Source organism: Poecilia reticulata, chromosome 6, assembly GCF_904066995.2.
Source record: "Poecilia reticulata chromosome 6, P_reticulata-male-v2, whole genome shotgun sequence".
Classification (NCBI taxonomy): domain Eukaryota; kingdom Metazoa; phylum Chordata; class Actinopteri; order Cyprinodontiformes; family Poeciliidae; genus Poecilia; species Poecilia reticulata.
The window spans coordinates 5,758,680-5,783,375 of record NC_088835.1 but is presented as its reverse complement, the minus strand read 5'-3'; the positions used below and the strand labels follow the sequence as shown (position 1 = coordinate 5,783,375).

Below are 24,696 nucleotides of genomic sequence, written 5' to 3'. Positions count from 1 at the left end.
CATCAGCAGCGTCTTTCTTGTGCTACAGAGAAAAATTACTGGGCTGTTTACATTTGTACATACACAAATGAAATTAAAATTCTAATACACACAAAATATCCAGGTGCCCCAAATATCTTTTACAAACACAATAGTTACAATGAAGAAGGTGTCATATTTCACCAAATGTTTGACCTAAATTCAAACTGTAATTTTTCATAACAAGTGTGGCTATTTTTTCTCCACCGCTAGAACAGCCACAATAAAAACATTTAGGTTATAAAAGCAAGTCCCGTAGAGGACCAGGGCGGACTCGAACAGACAGATTTAGTTTCAGGTACCAACTACATTTTGTTGGAGTTGGAGCTGCAGAACAACCACATCATCTGCCACGACAGAACGATGTTGGTTAACACCTGAACCAGCCAGTAGTCATTTTACAAGTGGTGAAAATTGTCAAAAACAAAAAGCAGTGATAAGCATCAACCAGGAATATAAACAGACTCTTAACGGTTTAACCCAGGTAGCATTGAATGCTCAGACAACTTCATATGAGCGTTGCCGTGGCGTTTGGCAGTCGATGTTAGGCGGACGATTGTGCCTCATGTTGCACTCCATAATCGTTCAAAACACACGAGGCTAACTTCCTGCTTTGGTTTATCTGATGAAAATGCTTCAGAATTTGTTCAAACATTGATCTTTTTATTCCACACAGCATACTAAAAAAATAAATAAATTCTCCTACTCGAGCCTCCTTCTGCCAGATCTTATGACACCGGCTGACTGAGATGTTTACTTTGCAGAAACACCAGGGGCGATTTTAATGGGCCTTTTAAATCCTGTGGTTTAGGTTCAGTATTTAGTGTCATTCTGTTTTTGTTTTTTAACAATAATTTCAATGTTAAAAAGCAAGTCCATCCCTGTCCGTTGAATCTGGGTATGTAATAAATGAAGAGCGTTATCTAGTGTATGTTCAGATATTATATTTCTATTTGACCTTTTCTGCAGGATTTTATTCTTGCAGAACAAGCAATCCTGTCTTTGACCTAAAGTGACCCTATCATGTCACATGTAGTAATGTTGGTACATAAAAGGCAGACAAACTGTGATTTAATTCCAGTTTAATAAATCAAGAAAAAAAAGCAGCAAGGGAAACAGTTTGAATATATTTAAAGTGGGCTGGAAATCTAAGTTTTATTTTACTGTTATCATTATTATTATTTCGTTTTCCTCCAAAAATGACAGCCAGGAGAATGCGGCAGTCTTACAGCTTCTGATTCTTTTCCCGACTCACTTCATTCGTCTGTTGTATCAATTTTTTTGTTGTTGTTGTTATTTTTTTAAACAAACTCCTCAAATTATTGTCAGAATCCGCAACGCTCCAGTTCGCAGTCCATAAAAAGCATTGTGGGAAACGTCCTCCTCACGGTTTCTCCAGTTTCGCTTCCTGGCTGACCTCGAGCTCATCTGATCGGAACGGTCAGTTTTTTAGGGAACTAAAAAACTGCAGCGAAGAGTTCAAACATCGGCCGCGGCAAATGTGTCCAATCGGAGATTTTCTTCTTTTTCTTTTTTTTTTTTTTTTTTTACATTCTTCAGAGTTCAGTTTGAAGCAAGAAGCTGATGAGCAGTGTGCTGCTGTGAGTTTCATGGTCCAGCTGGCTCACAGTGGTCCCTTCTCCAGATCTGCTGTGAGAGAAGAAAATATAAAAGATCCTCGGGTCACTTTGCAGCAGCAAAAAAGAAGAAGAAAAAAACACTTCACAAGTGTTTTTCTGCCGTAATAAACTCCCTAGACCCCTTATTTAAGAAACATTTCCCAACACGATAACTATGCAGCGGATTCTAACTTTTTTTTTTTTTTTTTTTTAGTGTCATCCAACTTTTCTTCCACCAGTATAAAACTTTATAGATTTGGAACTCATTTCAAGATTTGAAGACATTGGAAGGAGCTGCAGCCCCTTCCACTCTTACATGGAGCGCCTTGCGAAACTAATAATTCTCCAGAGACCTTTGCACTTTTAGAACCTAAGATTTCTGTGCATTTTGTTGGTATTTTATATGATAGTCCATCACAAATGTGTACAGAATTGCAGAGTGGAAGCAGAGTGGTGCTCTATTTTCGAAAGATTTTACAAATAAAAATCTGAAAAGTGTGGTGGGTCTTTGTATTTAGCGGCGTCTTTACTCTGAGTCCTAAATAAATCCCAGTAAGTGGTAAACGGAGTCACTTTGTGAATGATTTCATGATAGAAGCAGGAACAGAGCAGACAAGACAAAGCTACAAACCCAGCAAGGCATGATGGTCTATCTAAACTCTGTAGGGGGGAAACTTTCTCTAATGTGTTAATAATAGAATAAAAATGTTTCTTTTAGCACTTTACAGCTTTTTTGTTAACTTTAGAAATGTTTAGCGCACTTAGCTTCTGCTAAATTAAATTTTCCTAATTTACTAGGCTGCTTTGCAAACGTTCAGTTGAATCAAGTTTGACGTCTGTGTTAAAATTTTGGTTACCAACTGTTCTGTTACAAATTCACATAGTTAGACATTTATGTTCCCGGTCTAATCTTTCATTTAGCACTTTAGTGTTTTTGCTAGCTCTGAAAATGCTTAGCTCACTTTGTTTCACACATTTTTCCAGATAAATTATAACTAATAACTAATAGCTGTTTTGCAAAACTTTCAGGTGAATAAAGTTTGACGTCTGTGTTAAGAGTCTTGATTATTGGCTTAAGATGTTGATAGAGACTATTTATGCATTGGTTCTGCTTCCTCTTCTGATGTTCTCCACCTGTGATGCTGAGCAACAAATGATGCTTATCCTGTTTGTAGAACGCATTGCTGACAACAACATCTCCTCAGCGAAACACTGACAGAGCACAGAAGAAGATGGAAGCCGCTAACCTGTTTGAGGAGGCATTAGATCTCGGGTTGTGGCAAAGTTTTCCCTTCCAAACAGAAAGCCAGACACACAACAAGAGGGTTTAACTCACAACATTCCCATGTTTTTCAATGGCCCTGTCAAAGTCCAGTTATACTGAGAGTCTGTGGCAACACTTAAAATTTACTGTATACAGATGCTCTGCATGTAGTTTGAGTTTCAGCTATTTTTCAAAAGGGAAGAGGCAAAACTTCCAGTTTCCAGATGTGCAAAGCTGGCAGAGACAAAACCATAAAAAGATTTGCAGCTGTAATTGCAACCAAAAGGTAATCTGAAATATCACACATTTACTTTTTTTTTTTTTAGTTTGTCATAAGCATGCACCCCCTTCCTTTCAATTCACAAACCACCCAAACTCAAATTTCTCCAACTGGGATGTTTTTTTTCTTCTTCTTCTTCTCCTCTGAGGAGTTTCAGTCTCTGGTGTGAAGCATCATATCTACATATGGTCTTATTTGGGAGGCGTTGGGGGGAAAATCACTGTCACGATATCTCACGGATGGTTTGGTCCAAACTGTCAGCGCAGCTGTGTGAGACTGCGCTTCACTGTTATCAGAATATTACCTCTCATTGTGGCTGTCTGTCAGAGCCTCCATTAAGATGGCCTCCTTCGTAGTCCAGCTGGCACAGGATCATGTTGTTCTTGAGGAAGAACTTGTCTCCCACGCAGAATCTGCAGAGAGAAACAATCAAAATATGAACCGGCTCCTGCTTCTCGCCGGACCTCAAACGAATCGCGAGGTTTTCCCACGAGAGTGTTGTTTTTCTTTTCTCCAGGCATAATTTCATACCGCATACATCTACTGCTATTATAATCAGAAAATTAATCTTGCATAGCCACGGCCCTGATTAACTATTCAAGTGTCTGACAAAGTCTTTAACCCTTCGAGGTTTTTTTTTTTCTTCCTTCCTTTCTTTCTTTCTCCGCTGTGGATTTAATCAACTTGTGATTACGCCTGCACTAATAGTGTGCTCACCAGTGCACCTTCCAGATAAGTCAACTGAATTTGATCTCCCTGGCTAATTGCTCCCCTAATCTTACCTCTGGCGGCAGAGCTGACAGGCAAAGCAGTCTAAATGGTAGACGTTGTCTCTGGCTCTCATCACCATCTCAAAGGCAGGGATCAGCTTACTGCAGGCTGCACAGTTCCCCGTCACCCCGAAGAGCCTGCAGAGGGAGAGCAGGGCGACACGCGGGCCTTTAATCTGGGCGCGCACATGGATGCATTTCACCAAAGAGCTGCGGTGTGGGGGAAACACAATATAAGCTGGTCTGCAGAGGAATTTGTACCGTCTTGTACTTTTGTTTTTTTCCTCTTCCAATCCTTTTGAAACATTACAACGAAAGGCTTTATGCGTGTTTTGTTGCAATTTTACGTGACAGGATGGCAGAAAGTAGGTGGTGGATAGTTGAGTAGAAAAGAAAAAAAAAAGTATCGCGTTTATCTTTTATCGCGATACATGTCTTATCACGATAAGAATTTTGATTCATCATTTAACAATACATTCTGATTAATGATGCTTAAAAGACTCCAAAATGTCTGGATTGTCGGATTAGCTGTTTTTGCTAACTTCTCCACTGTCTGTTCAATGAAATCAATTAATATCAATAAATGTGAAAATATGATTAAATGCTGTTACGGTGTGAAGCTCAAGATCAAATTTTTTTTAATGTGACTGGCATCCTGAAGAGGGCTGCACAGTGGCGCAGTTGGTAAAGCTGTTGCCTTGCAGCAAGAAGGTTCTGGGTTCGATTCCCAGCCCCGGTCTTTCTACATGGAGTTTGCATGTTCTCCCTGTGCATGCGTGGGTTTTCTCTGGGTACTCCGGTTTCCTCCCACAGTCCAAAAAAAAAAAACATGACTGTCAGGTTAATTTGCCTCTCCAAATTGTCCCTAGGTGTGAGTGTGTGTGTGCATGGTTGTTTGTCTCTGTGTTGCCCTGCGACAGACTGGCAACCTGCCCAGGTGACCCTGCCACTCGCCCGGAATGTTAGCTGGAGATGGGCACCAGCAACCCTCCCGACCCCACCAAAGAAAATGGATGGATGATGGATGACATCCTGAAGAAACATGTTACAAATGCAAATGTTTTTCATGAGTTGTGTTTGTGTGGCTATAGTTGCTGTCCCCCTTCAAAAGAAACAATAAACAGTTATCATCACTTTTACTGTTATCACGATACTACCACAAACTATCATGATAAAACCTTAAGTCCATATCGCCCACCCATACTTCCATGTATGTTATTTATTGCCAGTATTGAGAAAGATGTTCAGTTAGATGTTTGTTAGAGTCATGAAGACCAAATCTATACTCGTTATTTGGCTGATATCGAAACGATTTCCAATATTAGCATCAAATTACTACAATCCTGTTGTGAACCTTCCAAGATGTCTCCGTCCGCATGAACTGACAAGTCAGGCTAGGAGAGCTTTAGCCAGAGAAGCAGCCAAGAGGCTCATGGTAACTCTAGAGGAGTAGCATAGCTCCACAGAAGGCCAGTATGGCTAAAAAATGAATCTGGGCAGAGAGGTTTCTCGAATTAATACTTTTTAAAAATATATAGACAAATAAAAAACCTTGGGGTCAGAGTGATGTTATGAAATAAAAAAAAAAATCTCAAATGAAAGAGAACATGGTCCTAAAACACCAAGATGGAGAAGAAGCTAGCATCGTCTTTGGAGTATTTGTAGTTTTCCATACACTAAAGACATACTGGGACCTAAACAAAACAGGCTTCAACTTGGAAGGACATTTCTAACAATGTGATTGTAAAAGATTTAATCTCAGTGGTCGGGAGATGTTTTTTGTTTTTTTTTTGGTAGTTATTGTTAACACTCAAATACTGTTAAAACTGACGTTTGTGGTAGAAGCATGACAAATGGCCAAACACTTTAAGGGGCGTAAATACTTTTTCAGTCAGCTATGAAGAAAGAAAGGGTGTTAAAAACTCACTTGTGTGTCTCAGTGAGCAGCACAGATGTTGATAATCCACCATCTCCAGATAACCAATTTACTGCTTTCTTTCTAGGGGTGATCTGCATTTCTCCCAGATTACTCACCAGAGTCGTCTAATCACATCATCTGTATATGCAGCCAAGTGTGAGAAAGGGACTCAAATCAACATCCAAATTGTAATTATGGGAACATGATGGGATGAGCTTCTCGTAAAAAGAAACTGCACTCTACGTCGTAAAAAAAAAAAGTGCTGCAAACCATTAAATTTATCATCCACTCATCCTCCAAGTTGTCCCATTGCAGGTCGCAATAAAAGAAAAACGAAACGGCCCCCCGACTCCCAAGCTTGGAAGTGGAAAATGGTTAATGTTTGCACATGTTAAAAACTGATAGATGACAGGATTGTTTCAGAAGTGGCACCCTGAGCTGCCAGTGCAGCTCAGGATGCCACTGCCCTCACTCACAGGGTAACAGTGACTTTCATCAGTCAGGTGTTCAGCAGCTCATCATCCGCTGCTCAGACCACTGCTGCTTTTTAGAACCAGGTTTTGGTGTCTGCTTATACCAGTTTGTGGGTTCACTCTTTGAGGCTGCGGGCCCACCACGATTGGTTCCCTGCCCGTATTTAGGTACCTCAAAGGGTATGCACTCTCACTCGAGATCAGGAACCACCTTGAGCAACACGTCTAGAAGCTGAGATTTCCCCCCACTGTTCTTTACAAAACAGATCAATCTCAGTCAGACTGAGTGAAGAGCCTCCACTGTTAGCAATTTCCAAGTCTTGTCACACATATTTAATTGAATGTAAGTCTGGACTTTGACTGGGCCAGTCAAAAACATTAGTTTTTTTTTTTTTTTTTTAATCTAAACCAAGAGTCTTTATGCCCTGAGGGTCAAAGTCGTTAACCGAAAGCGCTTGGGGACACAAAAATTACACTTTTTTTAAATAAAACATTTCTAAGACAAACCTTTGGTGCCTTTATTTTATTTAAATGTTACTAAAACTAAGAGAAATTGTCTGACTGATTTTTGTACAAAACGGATCCACAGTTTCTACATTTTCGTGGGTTGTTTTCTTATTTGAGAAGTAAGATTTGCTTGTGAGGAAAAAGTAGGTCACTGTTTCTGCTTCTAGTTGCTCCAAAACCAAGATGAATACTAAAATGGGAATCCATATACTGTCAACAGGTTTCACAACGTAACTTTGATATAAATTTCTCCACAACTCTGCTCCTGACCTTTCTGCTTCGCTTGTTCTTTGGTGTTCATTCTAACCGGTGAGTTAGACTGTCACGATATCAAATTGTGCCTGCAATTGTTGCGATAAATGATAATATTGTTGTTTTGAGATTAGTGGTGGACGATATTGAATTTTATCGTAATGTTCTATAGTGCTAATATAACAATGTTGTTGCTTCTTTTTTAGGTAGCTGACTGTGAAAAACATTTCAATTTCAAACAGTCTTATGAGAGGAAGATTTATATCACTAACCAGCACACAGTAACTGCATTTAATCATATTTTCAATGTTACTGATATGTATTGATGCTCTTAGGGAACAAACAGTGCAGAAATGAGTTTTTTCAATATTTCCAATGATACCATCACTTTTGTTTCTTATTTAACATCAGTAATAGGAATTGATCAAGGCAACGATGAATCCAAGTGCTTATCACTATAATTTTTCACAACAGTTGATAAATGGTACGATAAATGTTTAATTTTTAATAAAGTCAGACGATTGGACGATCTGGACAAGGTCGGGCTGAAAAACAAAGGCGTGCCCCACTTTATAGGTTTCCATCTTGGGTTAGGGCTCCACTTCCCCTTCACAATCATGTCCTACATAATGTTAGTCTGTCTCATAAAATCCCAATAAAATGCATTAAGGTTTGCGGTTGCAACGTGACCAAAGTTCAAGGGGTGCAAATACTTTAGCAAGGCACCGCACTTCCAGTCTCTTATTCCTCTGCAGAATATTCCTCGCTTTGCTCGGGACGGTTTTATTTATGTCCGATTTTAGTCAGAAACAGCTGGCCAGAAATCTTGTGGTTGGGGTTTTTTTTTTCTTTCTTTCTTTCCATCGGGGTATACAGTGTGATTAAAGGCCGAGCAAAGCAGCCAACAAGCCTGGATTAAAATGATCAGGCTCCCATATTTTAACAACGTTGTTGCTCTTCTGCCAACATTTCGCGAAGACAAGCTCAAGGATTCTTTTCTGCTCTCCTCAACGCTCTGCTTCCTCTGATATGTGGCTGTATGATATTGAGGGTGATTTTTTTTTTAATGGCTTCACTTTATCAGCTCTTTTCTAAAAAAAAACAAAAAAAAAACTGAAATGTTACCGATTTTAACGTGGAAGAGTACAGGATCTGAACATTTTCCTTTAAAGCAACAAGTGAACTACCTGGGAACTAACTCTGTAGGGCTTTAAAACGCTCTGGCTCTGGCCAACTGCAGATGGCTTCACCTCTCACTCACCTCCGACAGAACGAACATATGGCTCCCTCGGAGCCTAACACGCATGAAGACAAGTGGCCACGACTGATTTCCATATTCCATTAGAGGCCATGTTAAAAAAAAAAAAAAAAAAAGGGGAGGTCAAAGAGAAAGCATTTGGAAAAAAAGAAAAACAACATTCGTGGTAGAAGAGGGAAAGAGAGGGGGGGAAAGAAAGGAGAATTTGTATCCCACAGCCCGAGACAACAACTGAAAAACGTCATCAAATGAGTGACTAATGCGGGAACAAAAGCGAGCCCTAATTACCAGAATGTTCTGATCTAACGAATGTGAGTCCTTCACAGGCACCTGGTGGGTTTTTTTTTTCCTCCCCCCTTCTCCTTAACGAGGCTACGAAGCTCAATGCTAATTCTCCACTAATGGTCCAATTAAAAGAAATCACATGGTTTTAATCCAGCTCTTCAAAGGCTTTTGGTCTGCACTCTTGCAATGATGAGGGAAACAGGAGGCAATCTAGCCAATTTAACTGTCAAAAGGGGTTTTGGTCTCCTAAGTGCAGCGTGGCTAATGAGCGACTTAGCTCCAACGAAATCCAGCTGGATTGTACATGAGACTAACACATGGGTTCAGCATCGGGGGCTGAGAAATCAGGAGTTCTAGCTGCTGACCTGACTCCACACGTTGCTAATTTGGTGGAGAAATTGTTTTGGGGTGTGACCTTCGGACCAGCCAGTTTTATAAAATCCTGTTGATTCAAATCCTACATTTGGCACCATTGTGTTCAGTCAAATCAAGTTTTTTGCACAACATATTTGAGCAACAAGGCAGTTAAGAGTTCCTTGCGCCGTAGAAACATAATATAATAAGTAATTATGAAATAGCAATACGCATTACATTTTGAAAATGGAAAGAGAATGGCATGACTTCAAATTAGGGGTGTCCCGATACAACCTTTTCCCTTCCACTACGATGCCAATATCACATCGTTCAGCACTGGGCGATACCAATATTGACTCCATATGATATCAGAACAAATCACATTAGTTCTTTAATTCTGTAAATGTTCTTCAGATGATAAAAGGCTGACTTTGTAACTCTCTTTATGTGTTTGTGAAGGTCCAGGTTACTACCCCCAGGTTTTGAGTTTGATCACTCGTCTCTAGCATGTACATTAACTTGGGATGATTTATTCCAACCAGGTTGGAATGATTTTACACTTCAATAATTTAGAAAAAATAAGAATCTACTGAGGATTTTTTTTTTTTAATAATGATCGTATTCAATCGAGTTGATTTTATAAAGCTTATATGCAGACGCAATATTGCTGACTTAGCTTGAACAGCCAGAGGCATTTTAGAGAGGGGCTTGTTTTGACAAAGCTCCTTGGAGACAGAGGCCAGTGACACTTGTGTTTAAGCAAGTTTGAATTTATAGCAAATTAGAACTTGGGTGGTTCCCAAACATCCAATTTTTATTCTTACATTTGAGACATTTTTGGTTGTCCTGCAGGCCTTGACATTGTGTTGACTTAAACAAATCACTTGTTTGGACTGCTTCTATGGGATTTGATTCTTTTTTTTTTTTTTACTGGATTCAAAGAACTTTACCAACTTGATTATTTCTCAGTCCAATCAGTCCTGTCAAGGAAATCTTTTTTTATAGCAACACAGAATCTACCATCTGCAAGCAGTCATCATCACCAGTCAGAAGTTAATGGTACTTGGCCTTTTCAAGTTAAAGACATTCTACAACCATCAGCACCACTTATTAAAGGATTTAGAGGGATTTAGGCTGTGTATATATTTGAGTACAAGACCTTGCATGGATTAGGGAAAATCTAGAGTAAATTCAGACCTGTGCAACAAATTCTTGTTTTTCTTTTAATCAACTTGTGTATGGAAAAGGGTTTAATTAGCTTTTTAACATGAATGTATTTTGGCAGCTAGGTAGGTATTCATTTTCTTGACAAACATAAAACCAACAAAGTCCAAACCATAAGATATTTAGCTTAGCTCATCTCAGAGAGAGTAGGCTAAGCTAATTGTCTCTTGGGTGTTAGCTTGGTTTAGCATAGAGATAAGTAGGTGCGACACTGCTAGCTATACAGCAAAAACAAAACCGCTGCAGGCAACAAGGGAATGTCTGCAATTACCATAACCGTAAGCTAATATTTTCCCTGAAAACCTACAAAGAATTGAGTTATTATTGTTTCTTCTGTCTTTATTCCATGCTATGCTAGGAATGACACCTTTCAGAAATGAAATAAGGGACACCGATCACAGTGAGCTTTGCCCGCCATATTCTTTAGCAGTACATAGCAGCTGACAAGCTGCTATTTACTTATATATTTTTACCAAGTCAGCTAAAAAGTATTTTATTTGTTCATTCCTCCTTTGTCTGAAAGAAAAACATAACAATTATTTAGTTTTCGTTAGTGAGTTAATCATGTTCTACTTTGCAAAAACAGCAAATATATGATATATGAAGATTGTTAGCTAAGTATAGAGAGCTAACTGGCCAATCTGGCAGGATAACCTTAAGCTAGCTAATACTAAAACTTCCAAATCTGCAACATCTAAGTTTGAACCTACTTTTCCTAACAAAGCACATACATTTCCTGAAAACGCACAAAGAATTGCTTTTTTGTGGTCTTAATGCTTTTGCCACATGCTTCTCTAACAAGCTTCCATCTCCATTGGGAAACTTTCATTGGAGAGAATCGACGTTGCCCACCATTTTTGTATTGGCGGCATAAAAAGAGAAAGGAGAAAAGACATCAACATGTTGGTGTCTAAATGTGGTTGAAATGTGTTTGAGGTTGACCAAATTCTCTAACCAAGTCTGACTTTCAATGTCTTGGTTTAGCCTACATTTGGACACGCCCTATAGGCTAAAAACGTTCAACATGTGTTACTGTGCTAAACGGAGACAAGGACTGGCCAACATTAAGCAGCATAACAAAGACCTCCACAGGCATTACAGGCCTCCTGTCTCTCGTTGCTTATTCCTTTTAGAAAGAAAGCTCATTTTCCCCTCACATCTTACAGAGGAAGCCAAAACACCTGTATTTCAACATCTTTCTTTTTTTCGTCCATTCTCTGCAGAACAAATCAAACAGAGGAAAGGTTTCATAATTCATTTTAAGAAAATAAGCTTAAGTCTATAGAAAGTTCCAATCCCACTGTTCTGGCTTCACTCTACATTTCCTGACAATGACTCAAAACATACTAAAAGGTCAGCAGCTTGTCTCCTTTGTTCCTGCATTCATTCTTCCAACTGTGTGAGCTTGCTGCTGACTGTTGCATTTGGTGTCACTTCTCCCAAATCCTTGAACCCTCTAGCTAGTTTATGTGTCGAAGAATGTAAAATTGTTGCAGTATGATTTGCGCCTAAGTCAAACAACACCATAGCAAACAATCATGCTATCCATTGTCTATTCCGGCTTATCCTTGCAGGGTCCATATCTCTAGCACTCACTCGGCGAAAGGCAGGGTCACATAGACACACAGCATAAACAACTAAGCACACACACTCACACCTCAGGATATTTCAAAGAGACCAATTAACTTGATGGTCCAGCTGGAGTACCTGGAGAGAACACATGCATGCACAGGAAGAACACATCTAGAACTGAAAAATTGGTTTGAGAATTAGGATGCATTCACACCAGCCCTTTTAAGTCTGCTTTAATCAAACTCTTGTTAATTTGCCTAGGAAGTCCGGTTCATTTGGGGAGGAGTGAATGCGCAATCAAACTCTGATGCGAACCAAAAATGTGAACTCTGGTCCACCTGCAAATCTAGGTCGTGGTTCGGTTGAAGTGAGCTCTGGTGAAGTTCAAGTTAACATGTGAACTCCAATCAGACCAGAGACGGCTCCAAAGGCAGGAAGCAGACTATAGCACAGGGAATTCTGGGTAAATAGAAACAAAACAAATGCCCATGTTTTGCGCTAGCAGGGCAAATGACTTGTAGTTCTTTGATAAAGACAAAAGAGAAAATCTAAAATCTGATGCCATTCAACTTTCGTTTACATTTTGTGAAGAAAGAAGTTGCACTCAGTGTCTTCTTCAGAGGTTTTCATGTCACTTCCTTCAGTGGTTCTTGGAGCAGCGCCTCCACAGGCGAGGAGGTTAAACAGCTTTTTCAAAGGGTTTGGTTCATTTGAAATCGAACCGCACCAGCTGAAAATGTAGCAAATGTTGCAATGTTGGTCCCTAATCAAACCGAATCTACTGGACTTTCTATGCTGTAAAACTCTGCATAATAAGGATGCAGGCTTAATAAGACTAATGGACTAAAGGTTGGTCAATATTTGGGGCATTCATCAGTTAATTTTTGTTGCATAAACAACACTTAAGCAAAAAGCCAATGGTATAGTCAGTTATTCTGTCCTCACACATGGAAGCCATACCTCAGGTAGTCTCTGCGGCAGAGGATAAGATTTGCCCGGGTGTACAGGGTGGAGCCGACCCGGCCCAGGCGGCAGTCGCAGCAGGCACACTTCAGACAGTCTTCATGCCAGAACCTGTCTAACGCCTGGAGCATGAAGCGGTCCCGGATCTTCCCATTGCAGCCGGCACAGCCTCTTGGCTTCTCTCTGGACTGGAGGGGAACGACAGACACGCCTGAAATGAAACAGAAAGAATGACCAAATAGAAACCTGAGAACTGATATTTGTTCATTTTCCCCCCAGATTACAACCTTAGGGTATAGAGCATCAGTAAACTTAATTCCAGTACTTCCCAGTTGTCCAATCAACAGATTCTTCCAGTTCCCAGCATCACATGAAACGTGGCAAATCAACTGATTGAGTTATTTGTAAAATTTCTTCAAAAAAAGGATTTACAGAAAAGCAAAAAGAAGTAACAAAGACTGAGTTCAACTGAATTAAGAAGTTTACATGTGTGCAACTTGATGTCAGTTTAAATCCTGCTGTTCTTCCAAGGCACTAGAGGTTTGTTAGGCAACACTGAACAGACAGCATCATACAGACCAAAGAACACAGCAGACAGGTCAGAGGTCAAGTTCTGCAGAAGTTTCAAATAACTTTGCTTAAAGCTTGATCTGTCAAGCTTTAAACTTCTTGCAGAGCTCTGTTCAATGTGTGATCGTACCTTCAAAACTACCAAGACATGACCGAAACTGACAGGTGGGATAATTAGCACATTAGCTGGAGAGATCCACAGGTTAAGTGGAAGAATCTGTTAATTGGACAATCAGTTAGGTGTTCCTCAAATCCAGGTAGGTATGTCTGCAGGCGAGGTAGAAGTATCTAAATATTCAAGGTAAGAACTATACCCGATTGGACGAGCAAAGTCAGGCACAACTCGATTGGACAGGCATCATGGGCGTATCCCAATGTCAAAGACTGATTGGATGTTCCATCATAACAGGAAGTGATTGGGTAAAATTAATGTCTGTCATCTGACTTTTTCTTTTCTTTGGTTTTAAAGGGACGGTATTATGTAAAATGTTAAAAACGCCTGGGTGGACCTAGTGCTGCCTTTGAGGACAAAGCTCCTCCTGAGAGATGAGGTTTCCAAGCTTGTAAGCTTCTGCCTCACAGAGCAGCCCTCCCCTCACTGCTCTCCCACCTGGCTCCTTCAGACTAGCCAGAAGCGATTGGCAAACACCTGGTGGAACTGCGCATCTGCTGAGCTCATTATAGGATCTACTTCTCAGTGTTGCACTGGTAAAATTGTTGTTAAAGGGTTAATAGAGGAGCCATGTTGTGATGACTTCCTGAAGGCGGAGTTTCAAAGAGCAGAAGTTTTTAAACAGAGGCCCAATTTCAAGGTGTTAAACTATAAAGTCAAATTTCTTTTAATTTGATATAAATAGTACCTTCATAACAGCCGAAGATAACATAGTTACTTGACTGTGCTGAAAAATGGCGCTCTGTGACTGGAAAACACATAATACTGCTCCTGTAAATATCACTACCTAACTTCTCTGGTATCTTCTATTTATTTACTTTTGAAAGATTGCTGATTTAATAATTAACGGTAGTAATTTTTCAAAGTTATTCATAAGTAGGGAGGGTTAAACGTTGATGAGTTCCTCCGTGCAACTTAGCGGTGTGGGGACAGAAAAACAGATCAAGTAGAGCCAGCCAATCAGTGTTTGAGCTGAAGAAACTCCTACGCTTTCAAGACTCCCACTTGATGTCTGCAGACAGTTTGAAAGAGCTGCAAGAAACACTTGATTCTCACAGCAAACACGGTGGTGGCAGCATATAGATGAGGGGAGGCTTCTGTGCTGCAGGACCCTTAGAAGAAAAACTGACAGACACTGCGGAAGACTTGAGATTTTTCTTTCACTGTCTGCAGGACAACAACCCTCAACATATAGCTGTAATGGAGCTGGTTAGATCAAAGCATATTCATCTGTTAAAGGCCCAGTCAAAGTATAGATCTAAATCTAATTAGGAATCTTTAGCAAGATTCAAAAAGCGATGTTCACGGACGCTGTCCGTCCAATTTGATCGAGCTTTTGCAAGGAGGAATGGGCGAACATGTCAGTCTGACAACAGCTTGGACGATTTTCTACTTCCTATTGAACTCCAGCGTTTTGTTTTTTTGTTGTTTTTGTTTGTTGTTTTTTTTTTACATAAAGTGCTAAGTTATTTCAGGCACATCCGTTTATTCTGAGTCAGTATTTAATTTTTTCCATTTCATATATTTATAATTTTATATGACATGCAAGAAAATTCAACTGCATATCAGATCAAAGGATAATGCAGTCCAGCATATCCTGGTAAAAAAAATAAATATATTTTTTTTAAAGTACAGCTGATGATAACCAGTGATGTAAGTCAGGAATATAGAGCTTTATGTTTATGGGAAAAGATCTGAGCAGATAAAGTACATGTCAACACTCCACTCCACATCTCAGTTCAAAAGGAACAAATATCCCTCTGTACTTACTCTCCTCCTTGTCTAGCACCATCCTTCAGGGGAGGAAAAAGCGGCTACAATCCAACAAGAACAGAACTACCCGCACGTCTTCTTCTGTCTGCTAAATAACAGAGCTAATCAACACGGACAGCCTCGGAGCGGAGCGTAAATGACTGCGATCAGTCTGGAGTCGCTCAAACTTCGGATCTGCTCCTCATTGTCCCCGGAGGACGGCGAGAAGAAAAAAACCCCGGTCACTCTCTGTCTTCTTACTACTAATAATAAAAAAAATAATAATAATAAAAACTGAGTCCGTGGATGGATGACAGATGACGTTTCTCGAGTGTCACCTCTTCGGCGAGGGGGAGATGTCCTTTAAACGTAGAGCGTGTGAGTGCTGTCCTGGCTGATGTCAGTGCTTAAGTATGTCTGTATCTGCACGGACTGCGGCCGTTCCCTTCAGTGCAATGAGCCGCTGTGCACACACTCTGCACGGCGCCCTCCCCTTCTCTCTCTCGCTCTCTCTCTCTGCCTTTCCCACTGCAAAAAAAAAAAAAAAAATTAAAGAAAAAAAAAACTTCCACAGTCAAATGTTTTGTTGTTGTTTTTTTCTTTTTTAGTTCCTGCGTGCTAATTATATAAAGTCATTATGGTTCAGATGTGATAGGAACCGCCCCTCCCTCTTGGAATCAATTATTCAATACACAGTCACACACACCGGGACAGCCCGGGCCTGAGGTGTTTTAGAATGAGCTTATTCAACTCCAAGGACACCAATTATCTCCGGGGCGCCCTGTAGTCAAAGACGGAGCTTTTCAGCACGACAGATGCACAGCCGGCTGACGCGCGCGAGCTCGTGCGCATGCGTGCCAATTCCTGTTCATGTTTTTATTTTTGCTTGTTTACTTTTTTTTCTTTGTCTTTTTTGTCAGAACTAGTAGTATATTCATTGTGAGTATATGCCGTGCTTAGGTAAAAACAATTGACCGCCATTTTTATTATTTTTTTTTACGTTTTTTTTAACCCAGTCGTCGAGTGGACCCTTGTGAGCTTTTTACCTAGCGCGCGGTTCCAGAAGGAGTTGAGTGGACCCCCACCTTCAAGTGGTCTACTGACCCTGAAAGCGCTTTTATAAGTTCTTTTCTCGTGTTTTCAGAAACTGACGGGAACGGGACACCCACTTCCGCCCCATCGTCCGACTCTTCCCGAGCTGATATGTGAGAGAGTCAAAGTTAAAATATTGTGTGAGTACAAGGTCCATTGGTAGAAGTACCCCCGGTTGGACTTGCTATTTTCAGTGGAACCCACAATAAAAATTGGCCTTGAATTATTTAAAAATAATGATTGCAAACTGATGTAGGAAATAGCAGTAAGCCAGGTAGGACTGGTTAGCATGTTAACAACTTAGCATAATGAAAATAATAAGCTACTCTTACAAGTTTTGTACTTTTTAACACAGTAATAATAACATGGAGGTTGTATAATGCCGTATGTGTGGAAAAACAATTATTGATATCTATTCTATTCATTATCCTCGTTAATGATGAATTTATTAACTGCTTATCCATTCAGTGTTGCGTCACAACTATTGGAAATTTAGGGAGCCAAATTAAGCTAACAGTCATGTTTTTCTTGTTTTTTTTTTATAGGAAGCAGGAGTTTGTTTAAATAGGAGTCAAAGATGTGAATAAGTTGTATTTTGTCCCCCAGCTACCACTCGCTGATTTATACGCAAAGTGACCATCTTGTTGGTGAAAAAACTCCATGTACTCAAAATCCCTACTTATAATCCTTTGCACCTCAAGCTTGAACATGCAACTTGTAATTAAATGTAAATAGGAATGTTTTTTGTGTTTGTTTTTAAACCAATAAAAAATCCAATTTCTGTTGTGCTGATGTTTTAAAATGTCAAACAAAATGCCACCACCTTGAATGACTTGTGACATTAAGAAAAGCCGGGACATAATTACTATTTCAACCTATTTTTATCTATACTGTAAATATGTTACCAAAAACTTACCAGTTTCAAAACCATTTCTCATCCTGACTTCTGTCGTTATTTATAAAAGAATAAAAGCGAAAATGTGTGGCAAAAAAAAGTACATCCTTGCTACTTCCATAAGGTCTAAGCAGAAGGGATATGCCCCCCTTGGTTCCCCTTTTGTGGCCTCCCTGTCACGTAAGTCTACAGTTTGTTTCCTGGAGCAGTCAGAAGCCAGAAACACTGGAAATCGCTCTTTAAAAAGACACAGAGTCGTATTAATGTCAGTGGAAACACATAAAATAGCGATGATTGATCGTGGGAGGTCTGGCAACGGTTTTCATGGCCGGACCTCCCACCGTCAGGCTCGTCGTCCTGGAAGTATTTAGATAGAAATACATAACTACTGCAGCTGAAGCGTTGTTATTGCCTCAGAACTCAAATCCCAGACCTGTTTGAGCCATTTTATTGAAGCTATATTAATAGAAAACACCGCAGGGAGTCGAGCATTAACATTTAGTTCATATTGAACATTGAAGACGTTTATTATTCCTCCCTACTGATAGATTACTGGAATATTACTGGGATTTTTTTTTCAACCACAATCTATAAACAACACTGTAGCCTGCTTCCCTAATAGATCACCCGGCTCTAAATCCTCCTCATTAGGCGCTGTAGCATAAACAACTGTTCTAACATGGCCCTGGATCAGGTCACACTAATTAACCAGCACCATCGACCGACTATTCCTCATTATCCGCCCTCTCGTCTGATCGCATATAGGCCGTCAAGACGGCTAACGATCAACGCGCTAATTAATCAGCTGACGAGGTACAAGTGGAGCTCTAAGGCTCCCTCTTCATTTGCGAGACACATGGGAGCTAATTAGTTCAATCATTAATGAATCTAATTAAATATTTTCTGTAGGTAACCACGGTTGCGGTCTTGTCGTCCATCGTTGCGCGTTAGGCCTCTTTTGTCCTCCCGTTTTTGGCATACAGTCACTCCATTGCAAAGGCTGGCTTAGACTAAACATTACAGACTATTCATGGAATCCCATTAGTCTAATTGCACTAAAAAGCAGTCTGTGGATGACAGTAAAGGTGAGCTGTGGTTAGAGCTCTAATTAGCAGTCTGTGGAAATGGGAAGCCTGTGTGGCCATCTGCCGCAGCGTACTGTCATGTCTTCTGTGTGAAAAGGGCAGAGACAAATTTAGGCATGTTCTATAAAAAAAAAAAAAAGGGGGCCCGTTTTGTCTGATACAATGCTGCGAGAGGCCTCGGCGCTTATTGGAGCACATTTTTAATGAGCGACGGGCTGAAATTTAAAGGAGAAAATACAAGAAAGTCCTCCCAAGATACTTTAGTATGTCTCTAAATCCTTCTGGACGTATCTGAATGGAAAAAGTTCCATTGTGAATGTGAATGCTCAATCAAACTCTGATGCGGAACAAAAAGCAAATGTTGGTCCACCTAAAAACCTATGTCTCGGTTTGGTTGAAGTAAACCCTGGGTAAATACAACCAGACCATGAAGAATTCAGAGAGCATTTGGAAAATATTAGATTGTTCTTCAAGGAGGCAGTTGGATGATTTTTAAGTCTTGGGGCTTAACCTTTCAAAATCTGAGTAAGAACCTCTCAGCTAGTTTTAAAACTTCATATATACATTCTGCAATAAATCACCATTCACTCATGTAATATGGTACAACGTACATAAATAGAAAACCTCAACCCATAGCTTTCTGATTTCCACAAGGGGAAATGTTTCCTTCTGCCCTTCTGACAGTTGATCTAAAGGGTAAGTGTTTCACCACACTGTTATATAAAATTTCCATCTTCTTCTTCAGACAAAATGAGCAAATCAGTCTGTGTTCTAACCAATGCTTATTAATGCAGCTAAATCAGCAGCCAGAACTGATGAGAAGAGAATGAATGCAGATCCTTTTCCACGGAGGTTCGCTTCTCCGGAAGCCAACCAATCATCAGTCGGTCGGTCAGTCTGAGCTGCTGAGATTTAGATTGGAGTGGGGATGTGCTCACCAGCTGTGTGATGAAGAGAGACTGATCGATGGGCTTTCTGATTGGCTCTGGGGGTTGTCTCAGCAGCATCCCGTCCCCTCAGTTCTGACGGCCGTCCTCGAGCGAGCCGAAAGCAATTGTCCCTCCACACGGGGGCCAAATAAGACCACTGACCTGAAGCTGAGGGGCCACGCCCCGGAGCGTCCGTCTCTGTGCGCCTGGATTTCTTGCTTTTCTTTGTAAGGGAGAGACGACGGAGACAGATGGAGAAATGGAATCGATTTGGATTTTTCTCCACGTTTGTTGTGCGTTCTCTGACATGTTAGCTTTTCGGGCGAAAACATTCACAGTTTCTGTGCAGGCAACATGAACGTTTGTGTTACCACAAAGCAGCGTGGGTAAAATCAGGATTTTATCCAAATTATATGTCAGGAAAATGAAAATTATATTTAAAGTATCATGTTTTTAGCTGAAAATCACCACAAGGAGAGGAATCTGAAGCCACTATTTGTCTGGTTACCAAAAATAAATAATCAGTTTCAGCAAAGCAATGTTTCACTGATATTACATGACAATAAGAACTGTAAGTGGCAACATTTGCTGCAAACGATATCTTTATGGCAACCTAAAATAACACTGAGCTGGACACCAAGTAATATCTATGTAGCCTAGCATTATTTGAAAACAAAGGCTATAAAGGCAATTCATGTTTTTTTTTATATTTTCAGTTTTACTTGCAAGAACAAACTGAGCATGACATATAATAAAAAAATTTACATTTAGATTATAAATAGAGACATAAAGTAAAATCAATTAAAAAATAAATGTGTGATGTCTGAATGGTCTCTTTGAAGGCTTCTAGCTGAATCTTGATTTTTAAATTAAACACAGTGATGTTTTAAATCAGTTCAGGAACATGATCTAGACTCAAAGACAGAACAAGACTTTAAAGAATTTTAAAGGTCATTCAAAGCTCCTAATTAAGGCTGAGTTGTTTTCCAGTTAAATGTTTTCATTTCTAGATGCTTCCATGTCTCAGTTTAAAAAGTATGCGTAAAGTTGAAGGAGACAAGTATGTAAAGGTTAGTTTGTTCATTTTCACAGCGTGCAAATAGCCTCTGTTATTCATTTGGAAAACTAAGTAACACCAACAACAAAAGATGGAAGTCACCTAGGGCTGGGCGATATGGCTGAAAATGGTTAATTATTGATTAGTGTTTTTGTTTTAAATATCCAAAACATGGCAAAACTGGTGACGTGACCTTCTCTCTTTTATCCACTATTCCCTCCGTAGCTCTCGTACTCATTTTCTCCTTTCACTCCGCTCCATTCTTTTTACCTGTATACAGTTGCGAGGCATGTTGGCAAACACTGCTCCTGTACTCAGGCATACTGCGTTTATTCTGTGGACCACGCACTGGTCTGCAGACAGTTGAGATTTTCATGGTCAAGCTAGCACTGCTGCCTCTCAACTCTATTGTTTTGTCTTGTCGCATACAAAACAGTTAAGGAGTGAATATTGTTTCTTGCCTGTGCGAGCATGTGTACACAGTGATAAAAACGTACCATTGTGGAGTTGTGTTTATGAACGGCGTTCATGAGCGGGTCCAACTGAGACCTCCTCGAGTACGTACAGATGTCTGAGAGTGAAGCGCGCCTGAGTACATTGGGGGCAACATGAAAGTGCTGCCGCACATACTGCACGACAGTTTGTTGCAAGCAAAAGAAAGACCCTGGCCATGGTGAGAAAAGCTCAGCCTTATTGGAAAATGGGACAAAAGCTGAAAACATCTAAAAATTATAGATTTTTAACTAGATAAGCCAAACAAAGCTTACGTTTGTCTGCTCATCTTTCCAGTCAAACCTGTTGAGGGTCAATGCTGGAGGGTGTGATTAATGTAAAGTAATGTAAATAACCAGATTTTGTTAACACCAGAACCGGCAAACTAGGTGGCTGCTTAGATGATGGACTGGAAAGTCTCCATTCACCTAAAATTGCGTATTTTAACATTTATAAAAAACAAATTGAAAATATATTGAAAGGTTTTCAATTTAAGGTTTTGGCGCCAGGATGAGACTGTTTTTTTCGGCCGTATCGAAACTGTTGTATTTCCCAAAACTACAATGGAAATACTTCTTTCAAATTACACGAGTCACATGATTAACAACCGGATGTTTCTGCTGGTGGGAACAACGAAGACGATGAAGATGATGTTTTTTTTAATGACTCATCGCATGAACAAACTTAGGCTACATTCTGCAGTCTTAAGTGACCCAAATCCAAATTTTTTGTGTGTAAAATCAGATGTATTCCAAATATATGTGCCTTGCCTGTAAAGAAGAAGTTCAAGTGCTCAACAGTGTTTGTGGATGTAAACATGGATGCTAACGGTGGAGCATAGCTTAAGATTTGGAAGTTGCTGTCCGACTGGAGGCAGCACATTAACAACTTAATCCTCATCATCATCCACCATGGTTGTTGTTTTTCTTCCCCCTTGTTTGTATCGGGGCACAAAATCGTGACCACACATCCAAGTAATGTGGGTCGGATACGAAAAAATCTGGCCTGTGTTATTCAGATAAAATCAGATTATTAAGGCAAAAAATATGTATATCGTATTTAGGTTGCTTCAGGCTGCAGTGTGAACGCAGCCTTATTCACATGTGATTTTAATTGCATTTCTTGTCCAATAGAAATACAGCACTCGTGTTCAGTTTTTTTTTACATTTGATTTGATTTTTGTAATCTAACTGTGCTTAAACTTCCCCACAACCTTCTCTCTAACCTGTCTGCTTTGTACCTCAAGATACCATTTGTTCTCTAATGTTGTCCAACAAAACCTGTGAAGCTTTCACAAAACAGCTGGATTTATGATAGATAATTGCACACAGGTGGTCTCTGTTTGGTAATTAGATGGTTTCTAAGGGTAAGGTGGGTTTAACTACAAATGTACACAGCACTTTTTATTTGAAACAAGAAAACTTATTTATATTTTATATTCACTTCAAAATTGTTCACCAGTTTCTGTTTTGTGTACTAGATGTGATCCCTACAGAATACACACACTGAAGTTTCTTTGTAATTCGACTAAATGTGTAAAAGTTCAAGGCGTGTGAAGAGTTTTGTACAGTTGTTTATTGGATACATCTACTATTTCTTTGTCATTTTGTGACTAAATCTTTGAAAACTCATTTTGCAGCCCTCTGAGTTGCTTTCAAAGACAAGGTGATCATCTATTTGACAAAAGGGGAAAATAGAAATTGCGAGTATTTATACAGAGCCATAGATCACGTCTTGGGGACTGTTTATGTTCTAATCCATTTTTCTTCCCTCTGCCGTGTTATTTTCTTCCACTTGTAATTCTTCATTGTCTTGTGGAACCTCATATCGTGTCCTGTTGGGCATTTCTGAAACGATTACAATGATTTTCAGATTCGTTCTATGCACAAAAAGTAAGTGTCAAATAAACAAAGGAAGAAACGTTTTTGGGTCCAGATCATCTAAAGGTCTGAAAATGGCCTCTCTTCAGTAGAATGCAGCCATGATTGATGTAGTTATACTTTATCTGCTGTGACTCACACTTGAAAAAGGCTCTCTTAAATTCTCAAATTACTCTATTACACGGTTTATCAAGTACCCAGAGCAAGGAATCATTAACTTCTCCTTCCAAAAAAAAAAAAAAAAAAAAATCACAACGTGTTTTGATATCTGTGCTGCCATCTAGTGGAAAACCTTCAACTAATTTGTTTGTGGAAATTGCTTCATACTTTTTCCACCTTCGGTCGGGCTATTTTTAGCAAAAACACACAGGAAATTCCTCTTTTGCAACAAAAAAACCCCTCCTCTAGTGGTCGTCTAATTAAAATTAAGCTCAAAGCATCGGCGCGGCCCGCTGAGGTACTAAAATAGCCGTCGAGTTATGACATGTTTAGCTTTAATTTCCTCTGGAACAAGCAGTCTTTTTAAAGTATTTACAGAGGGAAGACTGGTCTCCGAATTGCTCTATGTAAGAACACGTTTGTAATTGTGTGCAGAGTCTGAGGGGCGACTTCACTCGAAGTGGAAAAACATTAGAGTTCATGTCCTGAACGTGGCTTTCTTCATTCGTTTTATAACCTTTTCTTTACTAATTACATAAAATGTCCAACATATGCACAAAACACACACTAAAAAAACGGCAATATCACTAGAATGTTATATGATCAAACATTACAGCATGGAAATGGAACAAAATTACCTCCACACAATAAATCAAATAAAATTAACTAAATTGTCAGACTTGGGAAATTTAGAAGAAAATTCTGGAGGATTAAAGTGAGAAGGGAAGTGGTTTTAAATAGTTCAGAGTTTCTTTGTTTTCTGGATTAAAATAATGACTTCTGTGTGAACTGTGAAAACTCCCGTCTCTAATAGCCAATAGATGAGCTCTATAGCACCAGGGCTCAATTATGAAATTAACACACATACATGTGTTCACGTCTAACGCTGCCGGGATTTTTAATGACTTGCTGCGTGAACAAACGTACGCGTGATTTTAATGTCATTTCTTACTTAATTGAAACACCACAACTGCGATTTATTTTGATTCTTTTAAACAGTGATGCCTATTGAAAGCCTTTTCTGTCAGTCTGCACTGTATCCATGGCTACAACGTACACTATGAAGCTGTGGTGTGGTGTAGTGTGAACCTGCTTGGAGTTTGCAGACTTGATAAAGTTACAAGTTTTACAAGTTTTTTTGTGTGGTTTCGGTAACTGACGGGCTGTTGGGCCACCACCATCGCATCCCAGAGATGGCTCATTAGGACCACCGTAGACAGGAAAAAAAGAGGAGTAAATTTATCTCAGATTTTTTTTATTTTATTTTGAAAACAAAGACATTTCTGATTTTTCAAACTCAGAAGTTTTTTGGCGGAAATTTACTCCTCATTTTTTCCAATGACCCCAACACGCTGGTACTTCCTCGTTGGCTGACCGCTACATCTGCCGCGCTCTTCCTGAACGCCGCCCTATAAGATCGGGACGGTTGCCAAATTTCATAAAAGTACATTTAGAAAAAACTCTAAACGTGGCTTTCCAGAAATTAAATTGAATAGCAAAAACTATGATTTCAACACACTTTCATTGTTGTAAGAGGTAAACATACACGACAAATACATTAAAGCCATCATATAAGCTGCTTTGCCTTTTCCTTTGTTATTTTATGGGTCAGAAGCTAAGATGTTCGGAAATCAGGGATTAGAATTAGAAATTCATTTTTTTGTCTCACAATGGAGAAATTCCAGCATTGATACCAAACAGAGCTGTGAGATGGTGGCTTGTTTGGTGAAAAACAAACACAAAATGTCACGTAAAGTACCAGCTGTAAAGCACAGTGGTGGAGGGTTGATGATGATGATTTGGGTTGGCCACTCTTGTGTTTAACAGTTGTTGAGAAAAAAAAAATCTTGAGAAAA

General features: G+C 39.6%; 1 protein-coding gene across 2 annotated transcripts; it reads right to left on the bottom strand.

The window, feature by feature from the left end:
• Window positions 1-1,083: 1,083 nt before the first annotated feature.
• Window positions 1,084-16,128, bottom strand: LOC103465721 (rhombotin-1-like). 2 transcript variants are annotated; one of them, XM_008410817.3, is made up of 5 exons: window positions 15,270-16,128; window positions 12,755-12,968; window positions 3,964-4,089; window positions 3,486-3,594; window positions 1,084-1,665 (listed from the first exon to the last, which is right to left on the bottom strand). In XM_008410817.3, exons 1-4 carry the CDS (start codon window positions 15,289-15,291, stop codon window positions 3,489-3,491), a joined length of 468 nt encoding a protein of 155 aa, XP_008409039.1. In that variant the 5' UTR covers window positions 15,292-16,128; the 3' UTR covers window positions 1,084-1,665; window positions 3,486-3,488. The 2 variants fall into 2 exon arrangements, with proteins under 2 accessions (XP_008409039.1, XP_008409038.1); XM_008410816.3 differs by having other exon boundaries at window positions 1,084-1,668; window positions 15,270-16,109.
• Window positions 16,129-24,696: the final 8,568 nt, after the last annotated feature.